General features: G+C 40.2%; 1 protein-coding gene across 10 annotated transcripts in view; it reads right to left on the bottom strand.

The window, feature by feature from the left end:
* Positions 1 to 19,143, bottom strand: part of LOC139942899 (rho GTPase-activating protein 5-like) — a 91,993-nt gene that overhangs the window by 29,657 nt on the left and 43,193 nt on the right. For 6 of the 10 annotated variants that reach the window (XM_071939707.1, XM_071939713.1, XM_071939708.1 and 3 more), the window contains exons 11-17: positions 16,051 to 16,308; positions 14,381 to 14,553; positions 12,304 to 12,463; positions 10,831 to 10,883; positions 7,785 to 7,913; positions 5,564 to 5,647; positions 1,280 to 1,387 (exon numbers count right to left, since the gene is read on the bottom strand). In XM_071939707.1, the coding sequence (XP_071795808.1) occupies positions 1,280 to 1,387; positions 5,564 to 5,647; positions 7,785 to 7,913; positions 10,831 to 10,883; positions 12,304 to 12,463; positions 14,381 to 14,553; positions 16,051 to 16,308 (965 nt within the window). The remainder of the gene's footprint in view (positions 1 to 1,279; positions 1,388 to 5,563; positions 5,648 to 7,784; positions 7,914 to 10,830; positions 10,884 to 12,303; positions 12,464 to 14,380; positions 14,554 to 16,050; positions 16,309 to 19,143) is intronic. The other 4 variants (XM_071939712.1, XM_071939714.1, XM_071939710.1 and 1 more) reach the window with 3 other exon arrangements.

The following is a 19,143-nucleotide window of genomic DNA, read 5'->3' as shown; positions in this document are numbered from 1 at the left end:
TACATGTACATGTACCACCAGCTTTTCACTATTCTACATGTACATGTACCACCAGCTTTTCACTATTCTACATGTAGGTATGCGTATACTGAAAATACAATATGGACTCCATTCAGACCAGCTGGACCACTTCACTGGTCATGAAAGATGCTATGTCAGATTTTTTTTTTTTTAGTGAATAGTATTTCAAAGAGTATCACCCGCCCTAACGAAAAAAAGTTTACCTTTTATTTTTAATGGTCAGGAATCATGACAAAAATGTAAAAAGTTTCTTATAAAACACATAAGAATTGGTCACATGATATATTGTCGGGATCCCGACAAAAACTAATTTTGAGCACTTTATTTCACTGCTACTAATAATTGGGGGACTTTTTCGAGCAATGGCTCAAATGAAAGCTTGTAACTTTGAATTTTAAACCAAAAATCTGACATAGCATCTTTAACTGAAAATGCAATTATGGACCATTTGAAGAGACTTTTGAATGGTCATAAGATGTGTTTACTAGCATTTGGCAAAGTTTACTAAGCAATACTTTTCGCTTAAGCAGCTCTATGAAATTGGGCCCCAGTATAAGATAATGGCATGTGTTAGTGTTACTGTACAGAGATGTAGCACGGCATGACAAGCTGATGGTGTTGGGGAGTTTCCCCACAGAACTCTGGAAAGTACATTGATGTACGGGTAATAAAAAAATATTCCACTCAAAATACTGATCAATGGGAATGAACAACTATCAAAGGTATACTTTCCGGAAAAATAAGCAATACTTTCCGCTTAAAGGCAGTGGACACTATTGGTAATCACTCAAAATAATTATTAGCATAAAACCTTACTTGGAAACGAGTTAAATGGTGAGCTGTTGATAGTATAAAACATTGTGAGAAACGGCTCCCAGTAACGCAGTTTTCAAGAAAGAAGTAAATTTCCACGAACTTGATTTCGAGACCTCAGCATTAGATTTTGAGGTCTCGAAATCAAGCATCTGAAAGCACACAACTTCGTGTGACAACAGTGCTTTTTCTTTCATTTTTATCTCGCAACTTCCAGGACCAATTGAGCTCAAATTTTTACAGGTTTTTGTTATTTTATGCACCAAGTGAGATGACTGGTCTTTGAAAATAACCAATAGTGTCAACTGCCTGTAAGCAGCTCTATGAAATTGGGCCCCAGTATGTTTGTATGTACGTATAATGAAGGGATGTGTTAGTGTTACTGCACATGAGTCAAGATGAAACACAGCATGGCAAGCTGGTGATGATTGGGAGTGTCTTATACCTTCTCCATCTCCCTTGGACCCAGACGTCTGAGAACTGTTTCTTCTCCTGCTAGCCGGCTCTGGTTTCGGTTTTTTCTGAACCGTTCCGTAAACGGGTTCTGTAGGAGCTGGAAGGTTTGTCAGGGATGAGGGTAGGTTAGAGGAATCAGTAAATGCTCTTGAAAAAAAAAAGGGAGCATGTCCTGACATACAAGTACAAGTCCTTCCTGGCAGAGGAAATGCTCTTGAGAATCGAAAAAAAAGTAGCATGTCCCGACGTCTATCACGGCAGACGGCAGCTTCGTAAACAAACCGGATGTTTTTTGAACACCCGGATTAACTTTCCAGAGGGCTGTTTCTTCTCCTGCCAGCCAGCCCTGGTTTCGTTTTTGGTTTCTGAACTGTTCCGTAAATTGGTTGTTAGGGTTGAGGGGGTGGGTTAGAGGTGGGAGACTGTAAAGTCCCTCCATCAGGAAATGCTCTTGAAAACCCCCCAAAACGCTGCATGTCCGGCGTACAAGTATAACCACTTCAGGTCGAGTGACAGCTTTGTAATCAGACTTGTTTGCCACTGATTTTCACTGGACGTTTTTTAAAACCCGCAACAACTTCAGATTTTCCGCTGCTGTCAGAGGGTTGACGTTTTTTCTCTATGTAGATTTCAAATTGTGTAGCCTACACAGGAAGGCACCGACACCTCCATGTATTCACTTTGTTTCAACCGTACCAATGAGCCGCAACAAATTCATGAACACTTGCCTCGTTAAAGTCATTGGACACTATTGGTAATTAGTCAAAAAAATTATTAGCATGAAACCTTACTTGGTAACGAGTAATGGGGAGAGGTTGGTAGTATAAAACATTGTGAGAAACGGCTCCCTCTGAAGTGGAGTAGTTTTCGAGAAAGAAGTAATTTACCACGAATTTGATTTCGAGACCTCAAGTTTAGAACTTGAGGTCTTGAAATCAAGCATCTGAAAGCACACAACTTCGTGTGACAAGGGTGTTTTTTCTTTCATAGTTATATCGCAACTCCGTCGACCAATCCAGCTCAAATTTTCACAGGTTTGTTGTTTTATGCATATGTTGTAATACACCAAGTGAGAAGCATTGTCTTTGACAATAATCAATAGTGTCCTCTGGCTTTAAATCCATTTGTTTGTTTGTTTAGATGATCTTCATTTGGAAAAAAATCAACCAACCTCAAGAACTGTACGGTATAGGCAGCGCTCTTATTGAACCTACCAAAACCATATATTCCATTTGAAATACCGATCAATGGAAATGAACAACTCAACATGTACTCACTAGGCAATGGTTGCAGACCGAATGCACACACAAATCACTATGACGATAAACTATCGTAAAATAATTAACACTAAGGATTTGATTAGGTGGCTGAGTTCACATCTAAGCAAGTCATGTTTACAGCTCATGCATGCATGCTTGCAATGGGAGACTTTTGAGACAGCAGACGACCCTTTTTGGCAGCTCTGGAATGTGCGCCCTCATGCTCAGATGAGTTGCAATAGACGCCATCTTTACAGGCAAATCGCATTTTGGCTTGCAGGCGCGTCAAGCCCTCAGTTTATTAATGCATCCACGAATTTTGTGAAATGTGTGCCTGCCAAACGCTGTTCTCGTGAAAAACGCATGGCTGTGCGTTCCACATTGCCCGTAAAGATGGCCTATTTACGTCATGTGGGAACTATCTGTTGCACAGGTAGCTCTGAGCATGCCCAGAACTGTGGAAAAAAGACCGTCAAAAAGTCTCCCATTCCAGCATCTTGTTTGTAAGTGTGAAGTATTCCCACTTTCGAGGCCATGCTACAATAAATTTGTCTTCCTATTAAAAATCTGCAAGTTCCAAACACAAATTTAAAGCGTAACTTTGATACAGGAAAGCAAACTAGACTTGCGTGGAGTATTTTTAAGAATGTTAATTTTAGTTTTACTCTTACACCGATGTGTGTAATCACTGTATTTCTCAGTACTTTCCCGAGTTCTGTGAAAAATAACTTTCATATCACTCGGGCTATAGGATTCAGACGGGCTTTAGCTACCGAGCTATCTCGATGGTCTAGTTGGTAAATCTAAAATGGCATAGGTAAGGGGCTTGAATCCCAAGCGAGTGATATGCCTGTGATTTTTATCATACAACTTGGATTGAGTAAGTCAGCCTGGGCAACTAGCGCAACTAGTGAAGAAGTCGTTACTATTGACTGCTTAATAGTAAAGTCACGACTATCTTTATCCAACTACATGATTAGCAGGGGTTGCCCTTAACTTTTTTTTAAACTGGCCAGCAGGACCAGTTGGCTTGATTTTTCACTGGTCCGCCACGTTTTTGACTGGTCCGTCAATTTTTGTATATTTTTTTTTAAACTAAAAGTTTACTGTTGTATACCAACTACTCGATTTCCGATCGTCGCTATTTCAAAATTCAACATGAATTGCAACGTCAACTTAACTGCACTGGAAGCCATACTTAATTTTTGTGTACCAAGTTATTGTGTTCGTAAGGGGGCTCACTAATTTGAGAGTATTTTTTCTTTTAAAATATGTAAACAATAATATTATTAAAGTTAATTTAAAAACGGGTCAAATTATTTGTCAGAGCAAATGAAAAATTTTAATATGATCTTTATTTAGGTAGTTTTTTTAGTCCACGGTTTATTGTAAGCACTCGACATCCAAGTATTCCCAAGTAAGAAGAACTTTTTTTATGATTTCTTTTTTAGTGTTTTACTTAACAAAAAAAACCACTTTAAAACCGACTGTTAAAAATATCAAATTAACTTTTTATGTATTGCCTTCAAATCTACGGTGGAGAGGGTTACGTGCAATCGCATGTATAAACATTGCCTATTTGTACTTTTAATAAGTATTCATAAACATAATACATCGTACCGATAACCGAAGTTCCCAAAATCTTCCCACTTTCGTTCAGAAAATTAAACCCCCCAAAAGGTAGACATGAAAATAGTTGCAACATCCATGAAGAAGCATATGAGTTTTACGGTATTTTTTTTTCAATTATACCGGCGTCTGTTTTGTGAACAAAACTTTCATTTAAAAGTAGCAAAAACAACTGCGCCTTTGTTTAACCATGGAGATATTGCATTCTAGAACCCAAGTCTTTCTTGAAATCAACCCGCAAAAAAACCCAAACAACCGCGCATTATATTTGACCATAAAACCATGGAGCAAAACTAGATCACCCACCAATCGCCCGCAAAAAACAAGCCCCAAATAACAAAAAAAATTAAGCAAAATCAGGACGGAAGAACCTTACTAAACACAATTAAATACTCCTTTTTGCTCATCCAGACTATTGTAACTTGGTAATTTTTGTTGAATGAGGCCTCACCGTCTCGCTGGTTTTTCGTAAACACGCTAGACTCTAATTCCCACACCGAAATCTGCTCCGTTGTCGACGACCATGCTGCTGACAGAATGTGTTTTGCTTTGTGGTCTTTTGTCGAGGCGATTGAAGCTAGTTTTGTAAGCTATCGCGTACTTTCACCAATAGAGGGCGTCTATTCCCACGCTATCGAATATTGTGAAACGCCCTCTAGCGTTCAATGTTTCTTACACTTTTTGCCACACGTGAACTAATACGAAGACTACGAGCCTTTGCGTTGCATGATGGGATTTTGCGCTGTGTGCACATGTGTATGCGTGATCGTCGGAAGTTTGCCAGCGTTCAGCGGTACTTCGAGTGAATTTTTTTACGATTTATCCAAACCTTAAGTGAATGTTTTTACGTTTTATTCTAGCCTAAAAATATTTTAAAAATAGTCATAGTTCTGTAGTACCGCTGCCGATATTTTTGACTGGTCAGCCGGACCAGTTGGCAAAGGGTTTCAGCTGGTCCGACGCGATTTCTACCGGCATTTGGCCAGCGGACCAGCGTTAATGTCGAACCCTGATTAGTCATGGCGCCACGACTACTACAAAAATAGTCACAATTATCTGTTCAATTGTGTCGCTCACAACTATCCACGACAACAAAATTTACTTACGAAACCCAATCAGACATCACTGACACAATACTTCAATCCTTTTAGCACAACTTTTACCATATTGCGCCTGCGGCAAACAATATGCCGCAATGCATCTTGAGAATTCAAAATATGTCGCGACTAGTGTTGACGTCGCAACTACTTGAGGCGCCACTAGTCGAGTAGCAAATTTCACTAGACGCCCAGGCCAAGTACAGAGTTAAAACCAAAGTTAAAACCAAAATTCAAACTAAAATCAACAAATTGGTAAAAAAAGGGAAAAGAATGCTCTTGGAATACCTTCGCCTTTATTCGGGGGTAAGCGTCTTGGACTCGTTGGGTATCTCTCTGGCTGGTCGTAGATATTTTCTTCTCCTTTCTTATCTGTAGACAAAAATAACAAATAGACAAAGTAAACTTCAGGAGAAAAATTAAATGGCGGGAAGATACTTCAGTGTCATGAAGGAAGGATAATGACAACAATAAACGGCCCTTATATACATGTAGCGCTTCACACAAAAGTCACAAAAGCGCTGATTAATGGTTATAAAGGTGAGTTTTCAGCAGATGTTTGAAAATGGTGTCGTCTGGAGCAGTTCTGATGTTGTGTGGCAAGTTGTTCCAGAATGACAGTGAAGCCACTTGACCAGATTTAAAGGCAGTGGAAACTATTGGTAATTACTCAAAATAGTTATTAGCATAAAACCTTACTTGGTAACGAGTAATGGGGAGAGGTTGATAGAATAAAACATTGTGAGAAACGGCTCCCTCTGAAGTGAAGTAGTTTTCGAGACCTCAGATTTTGAATTTGAGGTTTTGAAATCAAGCATCTGAAAGCACACAACTTCGTGTGACAAGGTGTTTTTTCCTTTCATAACTTTCCTCGCAACTTCGACGACCAATTTAGCCCAAATTTTCAGTTTTTTACTTTTTTTATATGCATGTTGAGTTACACCAAGTGAGAACACTGGTCTTTGACAAGACTGGTAAGTTTGGAAAAGGTATTACACAGAGAGAACAGGTGTGAGTTGGTGAAGATGAAAAGGATGTATTATTCTGGCCTCTTTCAATAATAGAGTTTTCCTGTAATGTTTCTCGAACTGCTTCTAGCTACATGTACATGTGAGTGTGTCTCAAAAAAAAAATTTGAAATGGCTGCCGAATAAAAAATATACGATTCTTGACAGCTTATGAACCCAACTTTCATACATGTATGACACCAAAAGTTCTGAATATAATTTATGCTTGGTAGAGCACTGCTCACTTTTCTAAAGGGTATGAATATTAGGTTGCGCAGGAATTAGCCTTCCAATTTGTGAGAGGTAAGTCGTTTAAAGCTCTACAAAACTCAATCGAAGATGAAGCATGAAGTGTTTTAAAGGAACACGTTGCCTTGGATCAGTCGAGTTGGTCTTTGAAAAGCGTTTGTAACCGTTTTTTATAAAATGCATATGGGTAGAAAGAAGTTGTAAAAGTAGAGTACAATGATCAACACAAACATGCCTCAAAATTGCATAGTTTTCCTTTTACCTCGTCGACTAACACGGTCTGCCATTTATGGGAGTCAAATTTTTGACTCCCATAAATGGCCGACCGTGTTAGTTCGCACAGTAAAAGGAAAACCACGCAATTTCGAGGCAAACTTGTGTGGATCATACTGTATTCTACTTTTAAAACATCTTTCCAACTATATGCTCTTTTATAAAATGCATACTCGTCCGATCCAAGGCAACGTGTTCCTTTAAGATTTCTGGGTGTCATATGAAAGTAGAGTCCATTAGCTATCTACATGTATACATCTAAACCTTTTCCCCGACACTACATAATATATTAGGCAGCCATAAAGTGTAGTTTAAAAGTGTAGTTTTTTTGAGACACACGGTACAGGGCAATGTTTCTCAAACTGCCTCTAGCTATGTATAGGGCAATAGCCGTGGTCTGGTAGTAATGTATATTGACCTCTGCTCTAGCGCGGCAAAGGTCATTATAAGTGATTTGCCTGACTCGGGGTACTTCATAAACACACTCACTCACTTCAAAGGATGTATTATTTTTGAGTTTGGGTGACTAAACGGTTTAATTACAGCTTTTCTGTAATGGGACCCTGGAAAGTACAGTAATACAGTCCATTTTTGGGTAAAATAGTTACACGGCTAGGATCTCCATGAGTCAGCAACGGAATACTTCAGTTTGCCAGTTCTACATACAGGCATAGTGCGTGGTATTTAAACTCGGTCTATAGCCCATATAGAAAGCATACATGTATCGCAGTCAGTTGGTGATCCGGTTCAAACTTAACCTGATTCTAATTGATTTCTACAGTAAATAGCAAAATGGCATCAAACACACTTAAAGCTGTGGCACAAGCTTCAGCCCTGCTTTTCACAACATCTTTAGAGGTTAACGTGAATGAAACTCAAGCTAGTTGACTACAAGCTACATGTGTTTCTACCATAGGGCACACGCTACACGCAAACGCTGCGTCTACTGTGACTGTGAAACGTTGACAACAGTTTTGTACCTTGTAGCCGTTTTTGTTGACTTTTTATGTCACTTGGTCTAACGAGGTGATCATATCTGGACGGAGGAGATGGAGGCACTGACGGAGATTCACCTGCAGATAACGCCCTTGCTCTTAAGTTGGGGATCACTACATGTACAATTGTGTGTGCAGAGACGTTTTGTTGTGGATGATGAGGGCGGTATTGTGATGAGACATGCAATGCGTGGTGTCGTTCAAAAACGCCATTGGGAGTATTTTATTTTCGCAAACAAATGGTTTTGAAAGTGGAATTTTATTGTGATGCAGTGCAAGAAATGGGATTGGGTCGTTACACAGTGCCAACAGGAGATTTGGTTGAAAACGGTGTCAGAAGTGGGATTTGGTAGATAAACGGTGCCAGAAGTGGTATTTGGTCATGAACAATGCAAAAAATGGGATATGGGTGAAAAACGATGTCAGAAGTGGGATTTGGACATAGAATATCGCAAAAAATGGGATATGGGTGAAAAACAGTGGCAGAAGTGGGAGTTGGTAGGTAAAAGGTGTGAGAAGTGGGATTGTGTTGCAAAAAAGTGCCAATAATGGGACAAATGGGGGTTGGTTAAAAAGAAGTTGCATCGGAGATACAGTTCAGGTTGACAAGCAATTTTCAAAAGTTAAATATTTATGTCACAAACAATTGCACATGCGCCACATCCAATCAGCAATATAGAATTTATATTGAGTGAAACACCCACATACACATGATTCCAAAGTGTCACAGTTGTGTTGTTGACAATAAATGACCGTGTTAAACATATATTTTTAACAGGACGATGAAATAAAATATTTTATCAGCATTTACGGGAGCGCAGTACACAAAACAAAACAAGAAAGAACACAGTCAAGTGAGATGAGATTGTTAGGGTGAGTGGGGGTAGTGTACAAGAGAACATGAAGATGATGCACAAGTGCAAATGAGGATAGGAAAAAACAAATGAAAGATCGCTAGATTAATGCAAACTCAAATTGGTTTATCAGAGAGGGGGGTCAAATCATACAAAACGTATCAAGTGAGGGAGTCAAATCATCGGGGATGGGAGTCGTTGCGCTCAAAAAGGTCTGAAACTACACATGTAGGATACAAATTCTGCTGATGTGTGTTGAAATTATGGCTCTTCCACCTGAATGGTAGATCTCAAAAGGTAGATGGCAATTACACCTGTAAGGTAACCCCTAGAGTTATAGATGCCACTGAGTTTTTAGGAACAGTTTTCCCAGCACTAGAGAAGTAGATCAAAGAGCAGGATTTTGTTTTCTTATTGAAAAAAAAAAGGAATGGCTGTTTTTCTTCACAAGGCTGACTTAAAAAGTCTGAATTCAGCCAAAAGTCTTGACAAATCTCATTTCTGAATCATTCACAAGGGCCCAATTTCATGAACATGAACAGTAATCTCAAATCTATCAGATTCAGGAAAACCAGAGGGAATGATTAGGTAGAATAACTTTTAATCCTGATACCCACATTTTTATCAGTTAAAAAATTTAGCTACAAGCCTGCAGCCGAACTCACGAAACGCTAGGATTAATCCTATCTTCCTAAAAGGAAGAGTAACTCGTCCTTACTTGGGATGGGTTCAATGCGTCCCAACATCTATGGATTTTGATCTTAACTTGTCCCAAGTTCTATTAATCATAAGTTAGGAAGAGTCAGGTTCTATTAATCACAAGTTCTATTAATCATAAGTTAGGAAGAGTCAGGTGAATTTCGACGGCTGGACTTCCATTTGCTATTGATCATGACACAGTGTTTACAAATAGAGTGCCATGTGTTTGGTTTTTTTTATGGCAGTCAATGTATGCAACAGTGTTCAAGCGGGAATTAGTTCGGATTTTTGGCAGAAGTTTCCAAAGGATCTAGTGTATTTTAGAAAATTAAATCATTTAAAAGCTGAAAACATGAGGGCACAAATAAGTGCCAATTTTTTTTTCATTTTGCAAAGTGAACTTTCATTGGGAAAAATCTTAATGTCAATGGGAAACTTTTTGAAGGGCACCAAGGCCAAGACAAAGGGGCAGCGGAGGCCGTGGCCACTTAATCCATAGATTGGATATCAGATTCAATATCATATTGGATAATGTTGAAGGGTCAGCTAGTAGGAGGGTTGACTGTGTGCTTAGTAGATTGACGCCTTCATCACATGATATCATATTACTGGATGGCATATTCAAAGCCGCAGTGGATAATTGTTTGTTTAAGTTGTTTGAAGTCCAAGCTTTTGCATACTACAAAACGAAAGGTTAACTTGGCTTGGGAAAAAAAATACACTCGTCTACAGGATCTGGGGTGGATTTCACAAAGAGTTAAGACTAGTCTTATATCGACTCTCGTCCTAACTTAGGACTACCCATACTTTTTTTAATATCTCCTAGGACTAGTCCTAAGTTAGGACTAGTCCTAACTTTTTGTGAAATCGACCCCTGATCACGTAAAGTTCTCTTCCTTGGAGGAGAAAGGGGGAAAGGGGACTACTACAGAAGTCAAAGTATAGAATCTGAAGTTGCCTTAAAGGCAGTGGACACTATTGGTAATTACTCAAAATAATTATTATCATAAAACCTTTCTTGGTTACGAGTAATGGGGAGAGGTTGATGGTATCAAACATTGTGAGAAATGGCTCCCTCTGAAGTGCCATAGTTTTCGAGAAAGAAGTAATTTTCCACAAATTTGATTTCGTGACCTCAAGTTTAGAATTTGAGGTCTCGAAATCAACTATCTAAACACACATAACTTCCTTTGACAAGGGTGTTTTTTCTTTCATTGTTATCTTGCAACTTCGACAACCGATTGAGCTCAAATTTTCACAGGTTTGTTATTTTATGCATATCTTGAGATACACCAACTGTGAAGACTAGTCTTTGACCATTACCAATAGTGTCTACTGCCTTTAAGGCCAAGATCAACCCGACGCATACAGCAGCCTTTCTAAAAGTTCTGGCCTCGAGACATTAAACTAAGCGTGCACACCACATTCACGATCAAGGTAAAATATACACGAGGGGAGTCAAGTGTCTGGGACCTTACCTGGCTTGTATGCAACACCTTTCACAACAATAGCCTTGGAGTATTCTTCAAATCTGGAATGGAAAAAGACAAAAATAATGCTTAGTACAAAAAACCTAGCCCGTGTATCATATAAACTATATCTTAAGCGAACACTACCATTGCGTCATACTTTTTACAGCGTGAGGGTGCTCTCAATCACTTCTGGGGGTATATTCATTCTTACCTAAAACAATAACTATAGGCACTGGACACTATTGGTAATTGTCAAAAGACCAGTCTTCTCATTTGGTGTATCTCAACATATGTACAAAATAACAAACATGTGAAAAATTGAGCTCAATTGGTGGTCAAAGTTGCGAGGTAATAATGAAAGAAAAAAACACCCTTGTCACACAAAGTTGTATGCTTTCAGATGCTTGATTTCGAGACCTCAAAATCTAATTCTGAGGTTTTGAAATCAATATCGTGGAAAATTATGTTATTTCAGAGGGAGCCGTTTCTCACAATGTTTTATACTATAAACAGCTCCCCATCACTCGTTACAAAGTGAGGTTTTATGCTAATAATTATTTTGAGTAATTACCAATAGTGTCCACTGCCTTTAAAGACTGGAACACTACACAGACATCTAATCAATCTCGGCCAATAACACTTTTAAAGGAGCCGTTATTATCTATGGCACAACAAAAGTGACAGAACGCCAGTTAAAACTGTGCAGGACGAATCGCATTTACCCCCAGAACTGATAAAATACTTTTGAGAGCACCCTCTCACGGGTAAAAATACGGCGCATTGATCTGAATTAGCCGTTTTGAGGTAAGGCGGACGAGATAGGAGTGCAATGTTTGGTTTGGGTGTATACACACAAATTTACCCAAACCTTACAGTGTTGTAGCATTGTGTCCGCCATGTCTCAAAATGGCTTATGAAAAAAAGGTCTGAGGAATCCACTGGGATAGCGCCCTCTTGTGACCTACCCTACCAGTGGGGGTTCAATGGGGGTCCTGATGCCCTGTTCATAATATTTTGTTTACATTATATCTTGAGAAGAGTAGCATGAAATAAAGGTTGACTTGAATAGCATTAAAAAGTTTGAGGAAGCCTCTTGAATAGCGCCCTCTTGTGACCTACCCAGCCGGTGGGGGATCTATGGGCATCCTGATGCCCTGTCTTTAATTTTTTGTATACGTTATATCTTGAATTTAATTGAATTAAAAAGTCTGAGGAATTCTCTGGAATAGGTCTCTTGTGAATTGAATTGAATTAAAAAGTCTGAGTATTCCATGGGAACAGCGCCCTCTTGTGACCTACCCAGCCGGTGGGGGATCTATGGGCATCCTGATGCCCTGTGTTTAATATTTTGTATGCGTTATATCTTGAATTTAATTGAATTAATAAGTCCGAGGAATTCTCTGGAATAGGTCTCTCGTGAATTGAATTGAATTAAAAAGTCTGAGTATTCCATTGGAACAGCGCCCTCTTGTGACCTACCCAGCCGGTGGGGGTTCTATGGGCGTCCTGATGCCCTGTCTTTCCTCATCCATGATGTCTTCATCCTGGTTGCCAAAGGGCCCAAAGAGATCATCATGGTCCTTCTCAGTCTGGAAGATCTTCTCATGGGCTTCGGTGAAGAAGGTTGAATAAGCCAACGCTGAAAAAAAAAACAACAAAAATCTGAATAAGTATGCTCTGATCGTTTTCAGGAGAATGTTGGACTCTGTTGCTAGAGTACTGGAAGTGTCATGGCCGAGCTGTTAAGAACACCGAATTCAAACTCTGGTGTTTCTGATCAGCAGAGTGCGGGTTCAAATCCCCAGCCATGACACTTGTGTCCTTAAGCAAGACACTTAGGGTGCGTTCATTTAACTTGCCCGGGTCGACCCTGGTGTGTGGAATTTTTTTGTTCCAAGACGAGCGTGTGCAGATAATTACCCACAATCGTCCTGGAAAAAACAAAACGCCACACACCGGGGTCCACCCAGGGAAGCTAAACGAACGCACCCATAACCATTGCTTCGTCCTTCAGATGGGACGTTAAGCCGTTGGTCCCATGTGTTATGTAAAGCACGCAAAAGAACCCAGTGCCCTTATCGAAAAGAGAAGGGGTTCGCCCTGGTGTTCCTGGTTCCAGCGGCAGCAAATTGCGCTACAGCACCTTGTAAAGCATTACATGGTGCTATCAGAATTAGGTCTCATACATGTAATTCAAACGTAGTTCCAAAATCTGGCAGGAAATATTGTATGTTACATCGCCAGGAGCATCACTGGATGACGGACATGTGCACTTTATAAGAAACCACAGTTATTATTATTACTACTGCCTCAGACATTAACTGGTATTATGTATCGGTTCTATGAAGAGCGAAGGCAGGAATGGGATAAGCCAAGCATGGTTGGCTTGTGAGTGAAGCGCTCGCCTCTCACCAATGTAACCCTGGTTCGATATCCAACCAGGGGCTGATTTCAAAAAGCAATAAAACTCATCGCTAGACAACTTGTAAGTGTTACCCTTGTGACTTGTATCGTGACACTACACTTTACTTTTCTAGCAACTGTGATTGATTTACAGTTAAAGGGAAGGTACACGTTTGGTAATTGTCAAAGACCAGTCTTCTCACTTTGTGTATCTCAACATAAAAGCATACAATAACAAGCCTGTGAAAATTTGAGCTCAATTGGTCATCGAAATTGCGAGAAAGTGATGAAAGAAAAAACACCCTTGTTGGAGGAATTTGTGTGCTTTCAGATAAGAATAAAAGACTTCTAGATAGAAGTCTTTTATTATTTTAGTGAGAAAATACATCTTTCTCAAAACCTACGCTACTTCAGAGGGAGTCGTTTCCCAAAGTGTTTTACACTATCGACAGCATGCTCGTTACCAAGTCAGTTTTAAGTTAATATTCGTTTGAGTAATTATCAAACGTGTACCTTCCCTTTAAATTAAATCTTAGCTCCTTGCGTAGTGAGTTGTGCGTTTGCTCTCTGCTGTGTCACGTGGGTTTTCCAGACCAACCGGTCTTCCTCCCATAGGAAAAAATCAAACACTTTTGTACTCTGGCTTTGCTGCTGACTGTCCTGGGCCGAATAACAGCTCTTGGGATTAGTCATGCCCAAGTGTAATAACTTTGATGCCCACTCGATAAAGCTTATGTTTCTCGACCTATTCCTAAAGACCACAAGAGGGGCTCAAAGGTCAACTTGAGTCTGGTGATTTTTCCAGTTTCCAATGCATACTTTCAGTCCTCACAAAAGTCTCTAACTTCAATGTAGAATGGTGACAAGTATCATTTCAGAACGAACTTTGAAACACTAGTTCATCGAACAGCAAAAGCAAATGGGTCGGTACATTGGGTGGCACGGTTGACTTGTGCGTAAAACACTCGCCTCTCACCAAGGTGACCCCGGTTCGATTCCCGGCCAGGGCCATGTGAGTTGAGTTGTGCGATGGTTCTCTGCTGTGCCACGCGGGTTTTCCAGACCATCCGGTTTTCCCTCCCTTGGGAAAACATCTAACCCTTTCGATCCTGGGCCGAATAACTGCTCATGGGATTAGATCTTTAATACTTACATTGGTTGCAAAAGTTGGCTCCAGCGGTGATGAAGGTACAGTTTTTGGTTTCATCAGCGAGTTTATTGCCTTCCGCTATCAATGCTTGCATTTCATAGTCCGACGAGAACTTTTCAATGTCGGAAACGGCAACAATCTCAACTGGGATAGGAGTGACACTCTTTACAAAGAATCTGTGGGGAAAAAAGTGATATTTTGAAACGTGGTTAGTTTCTGACACGACCCAAATTTACGATACAATTTTACGGTACAGATTTACGAGACTAAAACAATTACTTGAGTATTTCGAAGGAAGCCCTTCTCTTTGCAGAGTACACTCGGGAGTGTCGTGGTCGAGCGGTTAAGAGCACCAAATTCAAACTCTTGTGTTTCTGATCAGCAGAGTGTGGGTTCGAATCCCCAGCCTTGACACTTGTGTCCTTAAACAAGACACATACATGTAACCATTGCTTCATCCTTTGGATGGGACGTAAAGCTGTTGGTCCGATGGTGTAAACGCATGTAAAAGAACCCAGTGCACTTAATTTTTGAAAAGGGAAGGGTCTCACCCCGGTGTTCATGGCTGGATTGGCAGCATATTGCGCCACAGCACCTTGTAAACCATTACATGGTGCTTAAGGATTAGGTCTTACATATATATATCTCAAAATTCGCCCCACTCCTTGCAGTAATAATACCTGGCGCTTTGTATCCTTTGGCAAAAGGGGCATTATAAATACGGTTATTATTACCTAAAGTGCTATTCACACTACAGAAATTTAACTGGGGTCCCTTGCTTTATTTTAGCATGGTTGTGAAATGTAGCAATGTTTGACAATATTTTGCAAGAGAACTTGCACAGTGGAAACAACTGTTGTCCTTTCACACGAGGTACATTTTGTAAAACTTTAAAACCATGCTACAATTTAGCAAGGGACCCTTACTGAAGTGCTCTCATGTGAAAGGGGCTTAAGATGTAACCGTACAAGTTGGCCTACCGGTTATCCAGGAATGACACCCGAGTTATCGATTAAGTTTACGATAAAAATACACAAAAAAACAAACTTACTTGAGTGTTTCAAAGGAAGCCCTTCTCTTTTAGGAGTGCACTAAAATGAAACCCCGGATGTTACATCTCATGTGTACGATGTAAGTCTACCTTGTAGCCAGCGATCACACCCAAGTTTATGATACAATTTTAATATTTAAAACCAGCCTACTTGAGTGTCTCAAAGGAGGCCCAAATTTAACCCTGATGGAGGTCTCCTGTATACAAGTTGGCTTGCCAAATCGCCAGCGATCACAATCAAGTTTAAGATACAAGTTTACGACATAAGTTTACGAGAAAAACAAACGAGAAAAAAAAACTTACTTGAGTGTTTCAAAGGAGGCCCTTCTCTTTACACAGTACACTCAAATGTTACCGTGATGTAGGTCTCCTGTATACAAGTTGGCTCGCCATATCCCCAGCGATCACAATCAAGTTTAAGATACAAGTTTACGACATAAGTTTACGAGAAAGTTATACAAGAAAAATATACGAGAAAAAAAACTTACTTGAGTGTTTCAAAGGAGGCCCTTCTCTTTGCAGAATACACCAAGACGTAACCTAAAGTACATCTTGCTATAGAGGTATTTGTAGTCGTTACCGTGTAGGTAACGATATAAGAAAGATAACAAAAACAACTTACTTGAGTGTTTCAAAGGAAGCCCTTCTCTTTGCGGAGTACACCAAGATGTAGCCGTGATGTACGTCTTGCGTGTAGAGGTTGGCCTGGTGGAAAGATGTGATCTCTATGCTGACCCTCCTCTTCACGGTGTTCAGAAACATGTCGACGTTCACCGTCTGCTTCAAATCCATATCTCGACAGCATGTGTCGTTACTAATGATGGGACCTAGCACCAAGTCTGGGAGGTTTTGATCCCCACACATCAGAGCCATTCCAATTCTTCAAGACAAAACACAAAATTAGTTCAACTACTTGTCTTAGAAAGGGAGGGTATACAATCTTTAAAGAGTGTCAGCTCATTTTCTAATAGAGAAAGGAAAGAATACAGGGGGGGGATTGAGTCTCGAACCTCGAGTTAAAGGGGTGTACATTAACAGTGTTGGATGAAATGACGGCGTCACATTTCAAAAATCACAATTCATTTTCCACTAGAAATTTCAGTTCACAACTGAATCTGATGATATTCTATCAAAATGGCATTGGATTTGAGCTGGTGACTGGCGCAGAAATTCCTCTTAGGAATGTATAATAATAATAAATTGAGGGGCTCATCATCCTTACTCGCAGCTAAGAGCTGAAGTGCGAAGGACGCGGCTACAATGTGTTCGAGAAGCAGGCATGCAGGGCGCCTTTGGCTGCCAGCCACATCAACCCATTATGAACACGGAGCACAGCCAAGATAAAAAATGTTTGATTTTTCCCGAGGGAGGAAAACCGGATGGTCTGGAAAACCCTCGTGGCACAGCAGAGAACCATCGCACAACTCAACTCACATATGGCCCTGGCCGGGAATCGAACCGGGGTCACCTTGGTGAGAGGCGAGCGTTTTACGCACAAGCCAACCGTGCCACCCAATGTACCAACCCATTTGCTTTTGCTGTTCGATGAACTAGTGTTTCAAAGTCCGATCTGAAATGATTCTTGTCACCATTCTACATTGAAGTTAGAGACTTTTGTGAGGATTGAAAGTATGCTTTGGAAACTGGAAACACCACCAGACTCAAATTGACCTTTGAGCCCCTCTTGTGGTCTTTAGGAATAGGTCGAGAAACATAAGCTTTATCGAGTGGGCATCAAAGTTATTACACTTGGGCATGACTTAAAGGAACACATTGCCTTGGATCGGTCGAGTTGGTCTTTGAGAAGCTTTTGTAACCGTTTGTTTAAAAATGCATATGATTAGAAAGATTTTTTAAAAGTAGAATATAACAATTCACACAAGTATCACTCGAAATTGCGTGGTTTTCCTTTTACCTCGTCTACACACACGGTCGGCCGTTTATGGGAGTCATATTTTTTACTCCCATAATTGGCCGACCGTGATAGTATAAGGAAAGCCACGCAATTTCAAGGCAAATTTGTTTGGCTCGTTGTATTCTACTTTTAAATCATCTTTCTAACATGCATTTTATAACAAACATTTACAAACCTTTTTCAAAGACCAACTCGACCGACCCAAGGCAACGTGTTCCTTTATGACATGAGCAATACATGTAGATGGATTGCACATGATGTAATTGACCACCATCTCTGATGAAACGTGCACGCGTGAAAAGGCTATCATTGGCTGATAGTTGTGAACAGCGCACACACGTGTCGTGAGGTGGATTTACAAAGAGTTAAGACTAGTCTAGTCCTATAGTTAGGTTGAGTTACTCATCCTTACTCGTCCTAACTATAGGACTAGCCACACGTTTTGTATATCTCCTAGGACTAGTCCCAACTTAGGACTAGTCCTAACTCTTTGTGAAATCGACCCCTGGTCCATCATTAACAAGTTAAAGAACTTGACAGTCAAATTTTACTGTGGAAGTGCCATCTAACTTTCTGACAAGTAAGATGGCACTTCCAGAGCTTGGCAAGTTTGCTTGTAAGTAAGAAAGATTAGACACGAACAGAGCTCTCCCTTTTTAAGTTATTTGGACGAAAGACAAAATGTGAGTAGACGACAGGAACAGGATGTGGTAGCTTGACGCTCTAACATTATTAAGACAACATGGACCATAAGCAGCTATACTTTTTAAAAGGAATTTTGTGGGTGTGTTCAATTAGCTTCCCTGGGTCAACCCGGTCTGCCCCTGGTACATGCGAATAGCTTTGACGGCAATCCAGGGGCTCCCCCATGTCAGCCCCAAGTGCCCTGCTTTTGGAACGGGTCACTTATAAAGCCATTATACACTTTTGGTACAGAAAAAAGAAAAAAATCACAAATAATTTACAGGGTTTACAGAAGGTAATGGTAAAAGACCTCTTGAAATATTATTCCATGAAATGCTTTACTTTTTGAGAAAACAGTAAAACAATATCAATTCTCGTTAACGAGAATTACGGATTTATTTTAAACACATGTCATGACACGGCGAAACGCGTGGATACAAGGGTGGGTTTTCCCGCTATTTTCTCCCTACTCCGATGACCGATTAAGCCCAAATTTTCACAGGTTTGTTATTTTATATAATATAAGTTGTGATACACGAAGTGTGGGACTTGGACAATACTGTTTACCGAAAGTGTATAATGGCTTTAACGCAGGCCCAAGGTGCATGACATCACCACGTGAGGGCGAGTTATTGTTCAATTAGCTCATGTCAGGGGCTCACCCGATGGAGCACCGCGGGTCGACCTGGGGAAGGTGGTTCTTACCGGGGAAGCTAACTGAACGAACCCATAGACGATTGTTACAAAGTTATTTAGGGGCATGGGACAGGCTTGAGGAAAGCGGGGATGAGAGTCACTGCTGACATGCTGACAAAAAAGTCTGAAACTTGGATCCATATCTTAGGAGGTACATTTAAAAGACAGCATGCTTCACAGTCTGAAAGCTCCCTGGAGTTATAAAAGAAGTTTCCGTGAGCAATATTCTCAGTGTTAGAGAATAACATGTACATGTACATGTAGATAAAAAAGTACAATTTTATTTGAAGACAAAAACATCGTTTTCTGTTAATACGAGGCATGCCAGCCAGGTAGACTAAAACAGTCTGACATTATGATTAGGGGTCACATTGAAACGACAGCATTTTTCACCATCTGAAAGCTCCCAAGAGTTTAATA

This window comes from Asterias amurensis, chromosome 10 (assembly GCF_032118995.1).
Source record: "Asterias amurensis chromosome 10, ASM3211899v1".
Classification (NCBI taxonomy): domain Eukaryota; kingdom Metazoa; phylum Echinodermata; class Asteroidea; order Forcipulatida; family Asteriidae; genus Asterias; species Asterias amurensis.
This window is presented reverse-complemented; position numbering and strand designations above follow the sequence as displayed.